Below are 17,902 nucleotides of genomic sequence, written 5' to 3'. Positions count from 1 at the left end.
TCAAGTGGTATTTCAGACTGGACGTGCTGCGATGATAGCTCAGTTCACAACCACCAAACACACACAGATCACTTTGGTCTTGTGAGAGGAACCATTTGGCAACTTTTTAAAAGTAAACTTTCCATTCAGAATGTTATTGGCGTCAATTTCGGCGTCTGGCGCTCGCCATCCACTCAAAACGTCAACGTTAGCCTGCTACTCTTTGGCCGGCTCGCGAGCCCAAACCAGTGTGTGTGGCCTGTTGTTGTGTTCCCGGTCTAGCTAGATCCGGTGTGGTGTTTGTATTTTTTCTAACGTTACTAGTTGTTGCAACAGCATGTTAAAAAAACTACAAAGTTTGCTCGGCCAAAAAGAACGTTAATCTCACGATAAAAAAAATGTTACGCAGTTGAAATGGGTTTGCGTTAACGCTGTTAGTAATGTGTTTAACTGACAGCTCTAGTTTCTGTGTTTCCGTAAAGCACTTTAAGTTGCCTTGTGTATGAGATTGTGCTGTACTGTACATATAAACTTGCCTTGCGTTATGACATCTATCAATTTGTAAACGCAGTACCAAATGTGCACAGACCTACAAGGAGTGCAGCAAGAGGTGACTGCATTGTTCCGCTGAGGAAAAGTGCATTCGGTCAAACAGCTTTTTCAGTAAGGGCTGCTCGTGAATGGAACCTCATTCCTACTCACATTAGGAATTTTAAAACTTATGTTTCTTTTAAATTTAACTTAAGGAAGTGGCTGACAGGTAATCAGGACTGTCAGCATTACATGTAGTTACAAAATCTTGCTGCTATCTCGTCTTTCCTGTCTTGCCGGTTTGTGTTTGTGTCAATTGTGCTATGCCTATGAGGTTGTTGGGCTGACAGTGTGGCTTGTGTGTGTGTGTTGGTGTTGATGTTGATATTGATCAACTGTTTTTGTTTATATGCTTGATTATTTCTTTTAACATTGATAGTCAATTTTACTTGTACTGGACTAAACTTATATGTACTTTTATAATCCTTTTATCTTTGTAGGTGTGACATCGTACAATCTGTCCAGGGACAGCAGATGTAAAGTAGCCTTTTGGCTAATTCTGGCACACTGTATATTTTCTTTATGTATTATTAGTGTGCATTGTCCCTGTTAAATAAACCTAAATAAATAAATAAAATTATTGACAAAATAAAACTTTTGATTTAGATTCCTCACCAGTCGAGACAGAGATAGTGTCTATATATTTTAATATATATGTTAATATATAAAATCTAAACCCCTGTCATGACCTAAATACAATATTCTGAAACTAATGAGAGTTTTCCTTGTCTCCTGTACTGTGTAGTACCGTATTTTCCGGACTATAAGTCACACTTTTTTTCCTACTTTGGCTGGTCCTGCGACTTACAGTCAGGTGCGACTTATATATCAAAATATATATAATTAAACATGTTTTTAAATGTTAATTCATACTGAAAACATTACCGTCTACAGCCGCGAGAGGGCGCTCTAGGCTTTGTGACAACTATATGCTGCTCCTAAAGACAACCGAGAAAGAAAAGAAAATCCTATTCTGCAGATAACAAACTGCAGGTAGTAAAATATGCAGCCGAAAAACGGTAATGGAGCAGCAGAAAGAAAGTTTGAAATGAGGGAGAAACGTGTGAGGGAGACTGGCGAAAAGGTGACTCTTACTGCAATGAAGAAATCAGAGAAAGCTAATCGGCTAATCGCGGGCTGAGAGCGAGATGGTCAGAGCTGGAGGAGGGGCTTGTCAACGGTGCAGTTAGGTCTCCACGCCCTGCTAGTTGTTCTGTGTGCTATTGTGTAGTTCAATAACTGTTAATGTGTTACGTTAACATACCGGACTCCTACCGTATTCAGCCTTATAATTATAGTCTGGAAAATATGGTAACTGTGTCTCTGTTTGTGGGTCCATGCAGCTTCCCTGTCTCAGCTCCTACACCTCGTACTGCAGTAACCAGGTGAAGGCCAAGGACTTGTTGGACCAGAAGAAGCAGGATAGACGGGTCCAGGACTTCTTGCAGCGCTGTCTCCAGTCACCCTTTAGCAGGAAGTTGGACCTGTGGAACTTCCTGGACATCCCCCGCAGCCGCCTGGTGAAATACCCGCTGCTAGTCAGGGAGATCCTGAAGCACACGCCCAACGACCACCCAGACCGGCAGCACCTGGACGAGGCGGTGAGGATAACCAGCATTAAAGTGCCCATATTATGAAAAAAATCACTTTTTCTGGTGATTTGGGGTGTTATTTTGTGTCTCTGGTGCTTCCACACACATACAAACTTTGAATAAATCCATCCATGCTGTTCTGAGTGAGATCTGGTTTCTGAATGTGTCCTGCCTTCAGTCTCCTATTGAGCTGGTCAACATCTGCACGGCTTTCTACGTCACTAGCCGAGACGAGGTGGCTAACCACAACCGTTAGCATGCTAACGCTAGCATGCTAGCTCGTTCTCAATTGCAAAGCACTGCTACAACACACACGAGTTCACCATAATCTACAAAAGAACTGCTTCCATGTGCGCCCTGGGAAATACAATGATTTGTGTTTGAATTTCTTAAAACCAATCAGAACCAGAGATGTTTCAATACCAATTCTTCCTTCCTAATTCCTAAAACTACCTGAACTTGCGTATCAGCTGATACAGAGAACAGATCTGATACCACTGCGTTAAAATATATATTATCTTAACAGCTGTACTACTGACTCTGTATGGTTGTGATATTATTGCTTTCATTGTTGTTAAACCCTTTGTAAAACATGAACAAATACAGAAAATCAGAGGTGGAAAGAGTACAAAAATGTTCCACTTAAAGGTCCTATGACATGGTGCTTTTTGGATGCTTTTATATAGGCCTTAGTGGTCCCCTAATACTGTATCTGAAGTCTCTTTTATATAGACCTTAGTGGTCCCCTAATACTGTATCTGAAGTCTCTTTTATATAGACCTTAGTGGTCCCCTAATACTGTATCTGAAGTCTCTTTTATATAGACCTTAGTGGTCCCCTAATACTGTATCTGAAGTCTCTTTTATATAGACCTTAGTGGTCCTCTAATACTGTATCTGAAGTCTCTTTTATATAGGCCTTAGTGGTCCTCTAATACTGTATCTGAAGTCTCTTTTATATAGACCTTAGTGGTCCCCTAATACTGTATCTGAAGTCTCTTTTACATAGACCTTAGTGGTCCCCTAATACTGTATCTGAAGTCTCTTTTACATAGACCTTAGTGGTCCCCTAATACTGTATCTGAAGTCTCTTTTACATAGACCTTAGTGGTCCCCTAATACTGTATCTGAAGTCTCTTTTATATAGACCTTAGTGGTCCCCTAATACTGTATCTGAAGTCTCTTTTATATAGACCTTAGTGGTCCTCTAATACTGTATCTGAAGTCTCTTTTATATAGACCTTAGTGGTCCTCTAATACTGTATCTGAAGTCTCTTTTATATAGACCTTAGTGGTCCTCTAATACTGTATCTGAAGTCTCTTTTATATAGACCTTAGTGGTCCTCTAATACTGTATCTGAAGTCTCTTTTATATAGGCCTTAGTGGTCCCCTAATACTGTATCTGAAGTCTCTTTTATATAGACCTTAGTGGTCCCCTAATACTGTATCTGAAGTCTCTTTTATATAGACCTTAGTGGTCCCCTAATACTGTATCTGAAGTCTCTTTTATATAGACCTTAGTGGTCCCCTAATACTGTATCTGAAGTCTCTTTTATATAGGCCTTAGTGGTCCCCTAATACTGTATCTGAAGTCTCTTTTATATAGACCTTAGTGGTCCCCTAATACTGTATCTGAAGTCTCTTTTATATAGACCTTAGTGGTCCCCTAATACTGTATCTGAAGTCTCTTTTATATAGACCTTAGTGGTCCTCTAATACTGTATCTGAAGTCTCTTTTATATAGACCTTAGTGGTCCCCTAATACTGTATCTGAAGTCTCTTTTATATAGACCTTAGTGGTCCCCTAATACTGTATCTGAAGTCTCTTTTATATAGACCTTAGTGGTCCCCTAATACTGTATCTGAAGTCTCTTTTATATAGACCTTAGTGGTCCCCTAATACTGTATCTGAAGTCTCTTTTATATAGGCCTTAGTGGTCCCCTAATACTGTATCTGACTTCTCTTTTATATAGACCTTAGTGGTCCTCTAATACTGTATCTGAAGTCTCTTTTATATAGACCTTAGTGGTCCCCTAATACTGTATCTGAAGTCTCTTTTATATAGACCTTAGTGGTCCCCTAATACTGTATCTGAAGTCTCTTTTATATAGACCTTAGTGGTCCCCTAATACTGTATCTGAAGTCTCTTTTATATAGACCTTAGTGGTCCCCTAATACTGTATCTGAAGTCTCTTTTATATAGACCTTAGTGGTCCCCTAATACTGTATCTGAAGTCTCTTTCCCGAAATTCAGCCTTGGTGCAGAATTCCAGCCACTAGAGCCAGTCCCACAATGAGCTTTCCTTAGGCCTTGACCAACTGCCACTTTGCTCGTTTGAAAGCCATGATGTCTCTCTCTCTCTCTCATGGGCAGGCCAAATTCTCTGGGCGGGCAAAGCAGAGAAAGGGGAGGTAACCTTGCTCCTTATGACCTCATAAGGAGAAGATTCCTGATTGGTCCATCTGATCTTTCATTTTCTCAAAGGCAGAGCAGGATACCCAGGGCTCGGTTTACACCTATCACCATTTCTAGCCACTGGGGGACCATAGGCAGGCTGGGGGAACTCATATTAATGTTAAAAAACCTCATAAAGTGACATTTTCATGCCATGGGACCTTTAACTATAGTCCTCATAAATCCACTGGAATTTCTGGCAGCACCGGAGAAATCCCAGAAGTGGAACGTCGTGTTTATCAACTAGTTAAAAACTAACATTATCACATCAATCGAAAATCAATTATCAATTATAAAAATACATTTCTTATTTATTTATTTTGTGTTTGGAGGTACCAGGGTCCTCTGCACCAGCCTGCTCTCTGCACAATTCACTGTGTTTTGTTATTTGCATGTAGCTCACATGCAACGGCCACATTACATTGAATAATGAGAAAACAGATCAGGTGACATTAAAATTAGTCTGGCTGGTGTGGCTGGGTTAGCTCAGTTGGTAGAGCAGGCGCACATGTATGGAGGTGTATACCTTGACGCAGAAGGTCCAGGGTTCGAGTCTGACCTGAGATGATTTCCTGCATGTCTTCCCCCCTCTCTCTCTTTCTCCCCTCTCATTTCCAGCTGTTCTTTCCATTAAAGGCTGAAATACCCCAAAAACAATCGTTAATCTTTTAGATCACATGTGTCAAACTCGAGGCCCGAGGGCCAAATCTGGCCCCTCGCAGGTTTTGATCTGGCCCGCATTTCAATTTAGGTTCACAATACATTTAGGCCCACCTAGTTTTTGGTGCTTTTATTTTATTTTTTGACATTTTTGACGCCTTTTTCGGTGGTTTATGCGCTTTTTTCAATGCTTTAGGCACTTTGTTTTAAGGTTTTTGACGCTTTACTCAATGTTTTGCCACTTTTTCTGAAGTTTTTGCCACTTTTTACAATGTTTTTGGCACTTTCTGATGTTTTTGGCACTTTATCAGACAATTTTGATGCTTTTTTTTCGGTCTTTTTCCAACTTTTGGGGCGCTTTATTCAATGTACAGTACAGGGCAAAGTTTGGACACACCTTCTCATTCAATGCGTTTCTTTATTTTCAAGACTATTTACATTGTAGATTCTCACTGAAGGCATCAAAACTATGAATGAACACATATGGAATTATGTACTTAACAAAAAAGTGTGAAATGACTGAAAACATGTCTTATATTTTAGATTCTTCAAAGTAGCCACCCTTTGCTTTTTTATTAATGAGGGAAAAACTTCCACTAATGAACCCTGACAAAGCACACCTGTGAAGGTAAAACCATTTCAGGTGACTACCTCATGAAGCTCATTGAGAGAACACCAAGGGTTTGCAGAGTTATCAAAAAAAGCAAAGGGTGGCTACTTTGAAGAATCTAAAATATAAGACATGTTTTCAGTTATTTCACACTTTTTTGTTAAGTACATAATTCCATATGTGTTCATTCATAGTTTTGATGCCTTCAGTGAGAATCTACAATGTAAATAGTAAAAAGGAAACACATTGAATGAGAAGGTGTGTCCAAGGTGTTTGGCCTGTACTGTATTTGTCGCTGGCTGAGGAACGTTTTGGGGGCTTTATTAGACCCAAAATGTAAGTGAGAAGACTACAGTATATGAAACATGCAATAATAATACAGTCAAACTATTTGACTTTTTCTCTTAAATAAACACACGTCAATAATCTCTACGTGTCTGGCCCTCGATGGGATTCTCATTTTCCAGTGTGGCCCTCTGGGAAAACTGAGCTTGACCCCCCTGTTTGGTGTCTGTTTGCTCTCCAGATGCTGATGGTCCAGCGCGTGGTGGCGAACATCAACAGGCTGACGGGGGAGTCAGAGTGCCAGTACTACAAGGACCGCCTGCTGTACACAGAGGACGGACAGAGGGACCATCTCATCGACCGGTCCAGGACCCTGAGCTGCCACGGGGAACTGAAGAACAACAGAGGACTCGTCAGTAGATTCTTGTTTTTACAGTTTTGTACCAACCTCCAGACTAGTGTTCGTTTCGTCAGACGAGACGAGACTCAATATGTTCGTCAGCGACTAAGACGAGACTAAATTAAGTCTAAATTAACGTGCATTATTGTTGACGAAAAAAGATGAGACTAAAATGTTTTGCGTAAAGTTAAAACTAAGATAAAATCTCTCTTCGTTTCGTTATGAGATAGAATATTCAGCTGTTACTATGGTTGGGTAACGGTGCCTTAACGATCGTTATCTACCGGACCGAATAGCACCGATAATAGCACCGATATTAGCACCGATAATAGCACCGATATTAGCACCGATATTAGCACCGATAATAGCACCGATAATGCTTAATAATGCTTACTTAAATGCCTGCGCTTCTTTCTGATGCTCGTTAACGGACGTTAGAGTCAACCGAAACATCGCTGCACGGTCGATATTTATATAACATTATATCATTTTATTTTTATATAACTATTTGACTGAAAGTGTTATCAGAAATAATCTCAGAAATACATTTTCTTTTTAAAAAAGACTAAAATGTTTTGACTAAAAATGCGCTTTTTTCAATGCTTTAGGCACTTTGTTTTAAGGCTTTTGACGCTTTACTCAATGTTTTGCCACTTTTTCGGAAGTTTTTGCCACTTTTTACGATGTTTTTGTCACTTTCAGACAATTTTGATACTTTTTTCGACTTTTTTCGACTTTTTTGGCGCTTTATTCGACGATTTTTTGTAGCTTTTTTTAGACTTTTTTGCCATTTTTTCCAATGTTTTTTGGCCCGTTATACGACATTATTCCCCCAATGTTTTTGTTGCTACTTTTTTGGGTCTTTACGTCGACCGAGCTGTAAGTGAGAAGATTATATGAGACATTCAATAATACAATAAAAGATGCTTGACTTTTACGATGAAATATTAGCATGTGAATGACCTAAACATGTCTGGCCCTGGATGGGATTCTGGTTTTCGCAGCGTGGCCCTTCGTGGTATTGAGTTTGACACCCCTGGCTTACATCGAAACGTTAGTCACTGCTATGCACCTTAAAAAATTTTATCAAAAACTATAAATTAAGATGACATCTGTGTTGCACCGGCGATCTTTTGACTCTATCTCGTTGTCCTTCTTCGTGCGGTAGGAGAATCGGTACGCTGGCGCCAAATATTGATATTTTAATGACTAAAATAAGGCGCTTTAAATAGATCTCCCTGCTCCCAGCGGGGCTGCTTCATGGCTCCTCGAGGTGGCGCTCAACACATGAACGAGGGAGACTTGAACATGAGTTAACCAGCCGAAGAGGAAGAGGTTTTCAACGGTATGGCGGACAGCAGTTTGAAGAAAATAACAGATGCCCCGGGCACGTTTAAGTCCAAAGTCTGGACCCAGAGTTGCTCTATAGTATAGTTTGGTCATTTTAATTTACAGACTGGAAAACTAGTGCTGCAGAATTGTGATGTTTTCTAACAGTTTGGACTTTGGCATTTTGTATTCATAGTTAGACCGATATCGTGATGTATCATTATAGGATTGTCTAGCAATATATGGATTATTGCAGAATTGCTGTATTGTGAAATTATCGGTATCGTGAGCCGTGTATGGTATCGTATCGCGAGGTACCCTGTGATTCCCAGCCCTAGTTTAAAGTACTTTTTAATTAACAGGACAAACATGTCGCTCTAAGAACAAGATTGTTGTGTCTACCTTAATGTAATGTCTTGTCCATGACATATAAAATAACTAATAATATTTATTGTAGATATAACAAATCACCAAGTGAAGAAAAGTGAAAGTCTGCATTCTCTCTCTCTATATCTCTCTCTCTGTGTCTCTCTATCTCTCTCTCTCTCTCTCTCTCTGTTTCCAGAAGCTCCATGTGTTCCTGTTTCAGGACGTCCTGGTCATCACCAGGTCCGTCTCGCTGAACGACCAGCCAATCAGCTACCAGCTCTGCCGCCAGCCAATCCCCATCCGGCATCTGGACCTGGAGGACCTATCAGACGGGGAGATGAGAGTGGGCGGGTCCATCAGAGGAGCCTTCAGCAACAACGAGCGGAGTCAGTACTTCACAGATATTACAGATAATAATAATAATTCAAATCCAATAATGGCATACCAATTGGCGCGTCATACATACACCACTTCATGACATCAGTCTGCTGTGATAGGTTCTATAAATAAAAGATTGTAGAAGCAGGAATACAGCAGGAAAACCTATAGAAAAGACCGATAACTGTTCTTTATCATTCAGATAAAAATTATGCAATAATGTCAAAAATAATGGTTCTCATGATGTGAGAGTTAAGAATATTTTGGCAAAACGTTTTGAGGTATCTGAAGACATTTTGCCAACAGAAAATATTTGTTTCTAAGCACAAAAATCTGACTAAAAACATAACTGGTGGCTTGTTCAGACTAAATCTTTTTAAAGTGCACACATTTTGAACTCCAGTGCAGTCATCTTCTCATTGAGAATCGTGCTGTGATCACTAAAGATGCTCCCATTAGTTAATTAAGGTAATGTAAGTCAATCAATGGTGGCCAAACGACGTTGATAAACACGCTGAAAAGCGAGTATGCGTCTTGATAACACGCCAATAATGGCGTACCAATTGGCGTGTCATTATAAATTTTTATATTAATACTCTGTAATTTCTGTTTTAATTTTAAAAGCCTAACCAGGGACAGGGGTTGCAAATTAGTCATGGCTATAAACCTGTATGCATGGCATCTACTTTGTATTCTTTATAAAGCAATGTTCTATGCATGTGTCCCTGTCAAATAAACTTTAAATTAAAAAAAATTAAAATACATACGCCACTTCTTGAGTCTTAAAATACATATTTTCGAAACTATTGGCTCAGATGTCAGACCATAATAACCCCCCGATGTCTCGCTGTCTCTCCTCCTCACAGCGAAGAACTTCTTCCGGGTTTCGGACCGTACGGGAGGTCAGCTGCAGAGCCACTGCTTCCAGGCCAGCGACGCCTTCAACAAACAGCAATGGATCAACTGCATCAGACAAGCCAAAGAAGCCGCGGCGCTGACTGGAGACCAGCCGCCGCAGACGGGACAGTGTCTGGAGACGGCGCTGGGGGGACAGATAGGGCTGCTCGGTGAGGCTGGGCTGAGTTTGCGCGGTGAAGATAAAAACGAGATGGAAACAGGGCTTGGTGTGGAAGGAGAGGAAGGTCTGAGTGGAGAGAGAGAGCTCTGTTTGACTGGAGAGACAGTTATGGGTAGGGATGGTGAGACGGGCTTGAGATTAGATGGAGAAACAGGGATGGATGGTGAGACAGGCTTGAGATTAGATGGAGAAACAGGGATGGATGGTGAGACAGGCTTGAGATTAGATGGAGAAACAGGGATGGATGGTGAGACAGGCTTGAGATTAGATGGAGAAACAGGGATGGATGGTGAGACAGGCTTGAAATTAGATGGAGAAACAGGGATGGATGGTGAGACAGGCTTGAGATTAGATGGAGAAACAGGGATGGATGGTGAGACGGGCTTGAAATTAGATGGAGAAACAGGGATGGATGGTGAGACAGGCTTGAGATTAGATGGAGAAACAGGGATGGATGGTGAGACGGGCTTGAGATTAGATGGAGAAACAGGGATGGATGGTGAGACGAGGCAGCCAATCAGTGAAGTGGAGACAGGGCAGGTGGGTGGGGAGATGGGGGCAGAGCCAGGAGCCAGAGCAGACTGGGAAATGGATGGTGGGGGAGAAACTCTGGGGGGAGGTGCTGCTAATGATGTTCCAGCCTCCCTTTTCTCCTCCTCTTCTCCCTGTCAAGAGGAGCAGGAGGAGGAGGGAGAGGACCGCATGGACACCGGAGAGGTGGACTCACCGCAGTGCGAGGAGCTGAACCTCCGGTGCTGATGCTAGGACCAAAACCACACTGAGGGACTGACAGCCAATCAAATCGGTGGACTTGATGATGATGTCACTGACAGACTAAGTCAAAAGAACATCAGACAAAACTTGCAATACATAGATATAAATACGTAGATACCGCCTCCGGCTTGCGATATGTGTCTCTGCCCCTGAGACTCTTTGTCTCTGGTCTCTGTTGTGCTGTTTTTGAATGTTCAGGAGGAAAGAAAAAGCCCAAACTAAGCAACATTAAATAACATTTTACGAGAGGTACGAGAGGTAACGTTAATCCTTCTTTTAAAGGGCAATTGCGGCGCAAAATGAACCTAGGGGTTATTAACTGATGTGTACCTACTCGACCGTTCTCTGGGACATGTTTTCATGCTAATCGAATGTGTAAAATTTGTAGCTTGAAACAAGCTAGCGCGGACCGCTGATTAGCTTACAGCGCTAGTATTCGGGGCACAGGGAAAGTGACAACAAATCGCTATTTCTACACCACTAACAAGTCTCAAAATATCACCACACTTCCACGGTAGCATCATGAGGGTCCCTACATGTAAACCGAAGCATTGAGAACTTTGTAAGTGTACAGACAGTTTATTAAAAAGATAGATTATAAAGACAGTAGCGTTCTCGTTTACAAAGTTCTCAATGCTTCGGTTTACATGTAGGGACCCTCATGATGCTACCGTGGAAGTGTGGTGATATTTTGAGCCTATTTTGTAAGCTAATCAGCGGTCCGTGCTAGCTTGTTTCAAGTTAGAGACACATTCGATTAGCATGAAAACATGTCCCAGAGAAAGGTCGACTCTGTACACATCTGTTATTAACCCCTAGGTCCATTTTGCGCCCGAATTTTCCTTAAAGCTAACATAAAGTTAAATGAGTGTCCTGATTCTGAATTAAGCTAATGCAAGCTTGTGTTAGGTAATGTTTTTATTTAAGTTAAGATGCTGAAAATGAAGTTTATCGTGTGTGTTATTGAAGCGGCAGTTCCTCAAATCAATCCCATTAGACCACCATGTTAAAAAAATCTAAACCTTACAGCAGAAACAAACATACAGGGGTTTACTCTCCCCTTTGAATTATATTAAGGCTTAAAGCTGTGTAGGCCTGCTGTTAATATCTATGCAAGATAAGGTATTTTGGTTTGAAAACGTATCCTGTATCAGAGACACATGTCTGTCCTTTGTAGCAAAGCAAACCGCTTGAAAATCGGTTGGAAATCCAACGAGAAATCGTGATTTAAATCGTGGATGGACCGCCTGCTTCGATAGACACACATAAACTAGGAGGCGCGGCATGTCTGTCCCAACATGGCGGCCGCTTCGACGTATCTCTCCACTGAACGGCAGCCGCCAATGCGGTATCTACGTATAAATATCTATGGTCAGTACACGTTATCCAGCAGAACGCTGTAACTACTGTATCCTGACAGCGCCCAGAAACACTGGCCTCATGTTCACTGTACTAACTGCATGGATGTATTAACAGAACAAAGATGGCGTCCTGTTCGTTCCAGTGAACGTTGCTCACTGGGCACATCCTGCAGAAACGTTTTTACAGGTTCCTCAAGCTTCCCCTTTTTGGGGGCTCAGACCAACTTCCTCCCGACTCCCCCACACACATGAATGGGACACAAAACTTATTCACTGATAACGGCTGTACAAGACTTCTGATTGGATGAAATTCTGATTATACAAAGACTTCAGTTGACATGAAAAATATATGTATGATTTTACTGGTTTTTTTTTTTTTAAAAAGCATTTTTGAGCCAGTGGCTGTCACATGAACTGTAGTTCCAACTGTGGCCACTACGCCAAAATACGCCTCACAGCCTAGAGCCGGTCTACGGCGAGCCTGTTCACTCCCTATTCAGACCCATTGTACCGAATTTGGTTGCAGTTCCACCAGAGTTCCACTGGGGGTGATCGCAGGCGAGTGCAAAATGAATGGGACTCTATGGAGCTAGATGGCTAAATGAATGGGACTCTATGGAGCTAGACATCTAAATGAATGGGACTCTATGGAGCTAGACATCTAAATGAATGGGAGTCTATGGAGCTAGATGGCTAAATGAGTGGGGCTCTATGGCGCTAGACATCTAAATGAATGGGGCTCTATGGCGCTAGACATCTAAATGAATGGGGCTCTATGGAGCTAGACATCTAAATGAATGGGAGTCTACGGAGCTAGACGGCTCTTTGGCCTGATTGTCGTTGAGAAACCTCAGATTTGATTGTGGTTTTTGCAAGTTCAACATGGGTTATAGGTCAAAAGTACTTATGTCCTTTTGATTTCTTACAGGTTGAGTCATTGTTGCCCATACATTACTTTAACTTTTCATCTGACCTTATGGCTCCAATTCTGATTATACAAAGACTTCAACTGACATGTTTGTGATGTTCAGAAAAATATACAGTATTTATGGTTTTACTGCTTTTTCAAAAAAAAAACATTTTTGGGCCAGTGGCTGTCACATGAACTGCAGTTCCAACTGTGGCCACTATGCCATAAATCGCCTCACAGCCTAACATTTATCCTGGGTGTTTTTACCTTTTGTCTGAAAGTATTTCCTAGCTTTTTGCATTTAAATGCATACTATGCAAGATTTGTACCTTAATATAACAGCTTCGAAGTCATTTCGATGGTAAACGCAGGTTTGAGAGGTGGCGCCCCCGTCAAATGGAAGACACTGGAACACTTTTAGCGAGAGCTAAAAAGCAGCAAAGGTAACGTTAAATACAAGTCCTCCACAGCAACTCTAGGGGGCGCTGTTTGACCAAAATGGAAACTGCATAGTATCCCATTAAAACACCATCAGTGAATGATGGATAATGAATCATGCTTGCAGCTGTTTAGTACCACTCAACGCTCACGCAATATTGAAAAACATGAAAGTGAGCATTCAAGTCTTGCAGGGAAATTCCAGTATTGTGACTATTGGTCACTTAGAGTAAGCCGTCTCCAGCTTTCCAAAACTAATTAAACCATAATCATCTCAAAATTGTACATTGGATCTACAATTTTGGGGATTTTTATTCTTCCGGTAAATTATTTTTTTTTTTTTTGCATCTCAGCAATTCTCCTTACTTGTTCTGTTTCTAAAGCTCTTTAAATAATGTCTTAGAATCTGTTGTAATGTCTGAAAACATTGGCGAAAACTGATGCCCCACGGCCTCTGAAAGTAACAACAGCTCTTGGTGCTCTGTAGCCGGCTCCCAGTAACATTTTCTCGGCTAAATGTAACTGTAAACACCGCTTACATTAACTTTTATGTGACCGTTTGTCACTCGACCAGCCGGCAGTCGCCTAATTTCGTAGGATATCATACAAATTGTTGTGCATAGGTTTTGTTCTATACCATACAAACCTGTTCATGAGAATGCATTGCTGTGAACGTTGCAAACGTTTACATGTGTATGAATGGAATTCATGGGAGACACAGTTACTCATACAGTATTGTAATTTTAGCATTTAGTCTACGTAAAGCATTCCAGCGCATTCAACACATGTTAAAGGTGCACTATGAGTTCCTGCATGGTTTCAGCGCAATTTCATTTTTGTCTCCAATGGTAGTCATCTCTCCTTTATTCGCTAGCTGCCTGCCCCCTGAACACACCGTGAAAAGCCCGGTCTGTGGAGACAACACAGATGTCGTAAACGTCAAACAAATACTACACGCACAGGCTGTGCACCAAAATACAACAGTGAGCAGTTGATTGAGTAAGGCAAGGCATTCTTTTTCTATAGACCTTTTTCACGGCAGACATGTTGACATGTCATAGTAGGAAAAGGTTTATTCAAACCCATTACTGATGGCTGCATTCCACTTAGGAGAGGCCCTGGTATTAAACCATTACTGATGGCTGCATTCCACTTAGGAGAGGCCCTGGTATTAAACCATTACTGATGGCTGCATTCCACTTAGGAGAGGCCCTGGTATTAAACCATTACTGATGGCTGCATTCCACTTAGGAGAGGCCCTGGTATTAAACCATTACTGATGGCTGTATTCCACTTAGGAGAGGTCCTGGTATTAAACCATTACTGATGGCTGCATTCCACTTAGTAGAGGTCCTGGTATTGTGCATGCTGACTCACTGAAATATCTTACTGGGACACTTGATGGAACTGAGCCATCGTTAAGGTTATCAATCTCAGCTGTAGTTTTCCTGCTATGACAAGTCAACATGTCTGCTGTAGAAAAGGTCCATAGTGTGTTAAAAAGACCATGGAGTAAAAATGTGTCTACCTACCTACCTATCACAACATAGAATGTTTAATACACAGGGCCCGGGCTTGTCCTGGAGAGAGTCATGAGTGCCACTAGGCGTGCAGCCTGGACACATCACATATCAGTTGAAGCTTGCTGCATTTAGTACACAAGCATCCTTATCAGTCTGGGGAGAAGGAGTTAGCTGCCGTCCTGGCAGAGGTGCCTAGCGTTCCACTTTTGTCCGTGGGGCGAACGATGGGATAAGGAAGGGGGGCAAACCTGGTTCCAGCATCTACCAGCTGCCTCATCTCGTCACTGAACTCACTCTCAACATGGGGATGGGGGAAGGAGGGGAAAGGGTGAGGGAGTTTGAGGACAGGTGAAGAGGGGGGTTGAGATTTCTCGTCTCTGCTCTGAGATCTCCCATGGTCCAATCTCTGCTCAGGTGGGGGGGGCTGTGATGGATCACTGCCACGCTTTGTTATGTCTTCCTCTTGTTTAGATTGGTCTTGTCTCGTGCCCTTGGCCGAGGGAGCAGATGTGTGGTGCAGAAAGTAAAGTAGGTTAGTGGTGAACAGCTTTACTCGTGGCTTGTTGAGGAAAAGTCCATCTGCTTTAAAAAGATGTCTGCGGTCCCAGAAAATGTTAAAATGATCAATGAACTGCAGAGAATGGACGGTACATGCAGTTGCATGTGTTCAGTGCCAACAGTCTGCTGAATCTCTCAGCTCCTCTTCTGATTGGCCGTGGAGGGCCACTGATAAACACCTCCGTGTTTAGGGAGCTGTCTGAGTTCAGCACATCCATAAAGTCACGTTTCTGCATTTCAGACTCTTGCTTTACAACATCATGTGAACCTATATGCAGTGTAATTTTCTTCACAGTTGGGTGTGCTGCCACAATATCCGTGGAGATATTCTTTGGGCCAAGTCAGACACCATGTCTTGGAGTATTTTGGTGTTTTTACTGCTTTTTACATCTCTTACAGCAGAGTCATCCACAATCAGAGTTTGAGGCCGTCGATAGCTTTCCCTGTAGATTTTTACTTTTTGAATTGCTCTCAGTCCTTACCCTGCTGTGTGACGATGAGGTCATCAGATGAAGGTCCAGGGTCCTGCAGCAGTGATAATAATAATAATGTGTACTTTATTAATCCAGCAAGGGGAAATTACAATGTTTTCACTCTGTTGTTATTACACACAGGCCTGAATTACACACACATGCTCAGTACCTCTACATGCACTAATGGAGAGATGTCAGAGTGGGGGAGCTGCTCATGGAAAGGCGCCCTGAGCTGTTGGGGGTTCGGTACCTTGCACAAGAGCACCTTGGCAATGCCCAAGAGGTGAACTGGCACCTCTCCAGCTACCAGTCCACCACCATACTTTGGTCGGTATGGGGAAGCAAATCTGTTATCCAGTTGCACACTCTGTTTTTGTGGAGGCCTTTTGTTGCTAATTCTCCCTTTTGCAGCGGTCTGACTGAGTACAGGGGTTGGAGAGGCGCTCTGCCTGGATGGTAATGCAGGCCAGTTGTTCATATCATAAATCTCAGGGCGCTGTGCCCTGCCCGTTAGTCGTCCTCCCATTTCCCAGAAAATTATTCACTCTTAGGCTTTGCATCAAAAGATTTCCAGGGAGGACTGCCACTTGTTGATTTATTACCCGCTCCACAGCCCTCCTGTTTCTTTGTAGTCTTGTTGGTGCTAATTAGCCATGTGTTAGCATGCTTTTGTCCATTGTTTTAGGTCCATGGTAAGGTGGTGTCACTTCCACGTTTACTTCTAACTTCTAACTAACTAAACTATTTTGGTTTCCAGAACTGCAATCTTCTGAAGGAGTTTATAGTAGTCATACACGGAGAAAGGCGGCATCTTGCTGATAATTAGCTTTAGCCAAGTACCACTTTTCCAGTCACTGTAGGACAGGCTTGAGCTATTGGTAGGTCACGCTCACGCAGAAAAATGTTGAAAAATAGCAATAGCCTACTATATCTACAAAAAATGTATAGTCCAGTGATTTATAAGTATCCAAAAGCCACTGCTCATAGTTTCTCACAGAGGAAAAGCAAGATTATCATCAGAAATATGCAAGCAGAGGCAGGAGCAAGCAGTAAAGTGTCCGCACTGTAAGAGGGCTGCAGGATAAAAACCCAAAAGCATGAGATGTATCTGAGAGTAGCTGCTGGAACGTGGTTTGTTGTATTTTGGTGCACAGCCTGCGCCCCTAGTGCTTGTTTGACGTTTACGAGCCCTGTGTTGTCTCCAGAGACCGGGCTTTTTCACGGTGTGTTCAGGGACCAGGCAGCTAGCGGATCAAGGAGAGATGACTACCATTTGAGACAAAAAATGAAATCACGCTGAAACCATGCAGGAACTCATAGTGCACCTTTAAGTAGATTATCAGTTTTGACCGTATATCCCGACAATTTTGCCACAATGTCCTGTAAAACTGAAACAGCTTGCTGTAGGTGTTACTACGTAGCTGAAATATTCAGTGTTTTGCCATATAAATCAGAGAATCCTGAAGAAGGAGCCTGTTGTGTATGTACTGTATGTATGTAAAGAATGTATATTAAGTCTATATGTATATGAATGTAGGAACAAAGCCAAGTATGCCTGTATGTTATTTAATGTGCTTACACATTACACGTGAAATATGACTTTCAATTTCAAGATTGATATTATAAATGACCATCGTCAGGATGGTTGTGATGCTGTCAGTTGCTCTTTATTCTGCTGATTAAAACATTTAAAGGTAATATTTAGTCGAGGTATCATCTACTGTTGTGGATTGTCACAAGACCAAAGCATTAATAAATTGTTATAAAAGAAGCCAATCAGTGACTGGGTGGTTACTGGGGGTTGCAAAGAAAATGTTACAGAAATACAGCCCCAGGATGTTAATGTGGATTGTGAAATGGTGAGGACCTAAAATTGAAACCTGAGGAACACCCCTGTTGTCTTCAACCACGACACACTGAAATCTGTTTTGCAGATAATTTCTTGACCTGCCACAGGGGGACATTCTCAAACGCTTAACGTGAAAAAGCTTAATGGGGTTTATTTAATGTACCTAAACGATGATCAATGATCACCAGATGTATCATGGCCATATCTTGTCATGAACACTTAAGCCTGTCAAAAAAAACTAAACCGAAACCAACCATATATAAACTTATCTGCGTTAATACTTTCTTCT

At 41.8% G+C, this 17,902-nt stretch overlaps 1 protein-coding gene across 2 annotated transcripts in view; it reads left to right on the top strand.

Annotated features, from left to right (window-relative positions):
* The window catches only part of arhgef3 (Rho guanine nucleotide exchange factor (GEF) 3), a gene marked incomplete at its 5' end in the record, with an annotated part of 14,689 nt that extends 3,792 nt beyond the window's left edge, over positions 1–10,897 (top strand). The window contains 5 exon segments of one of the 2 annotated variants that reach the window (XM_039796995.1): positions 1,914–2,171; positions 6,415–6,585; positions 8,468–8,657; positions 9,516–9,890; positions 10,227–10,897. In XM_039796995.1, the coding sequence (XP_039652929.1) occupies positions 1,914–2,171; positions 6,415–6,585; positions 8,468–8,657; positions 9,516–9,890; positions 10,227–10,486 (1,254 nt within the window). 2 annotated transcript variants of the gene reach the window in all.
* Positions 10,898–17,902: the final 7,005 nt, after the last annotated feature.

Source organism: Perca fluviatilis, chromosome 4 (assembly GCF_010015445.1).
Source record: "Perca fluviatilis chromosome 4, GENO_Pfluv_1.0, whole genome shotgun sequence".
NCBI lineage: Eukaryota > Metazoa > Chordata > Actinopteri > Perciformes > Percidae > Perca > Perca fluviatilis.
The sequence above is the reverse complement of the archived record's forward strand: the minus strand, read 5'-3'. Positions and strand labels throughout refer to the sequence as shown.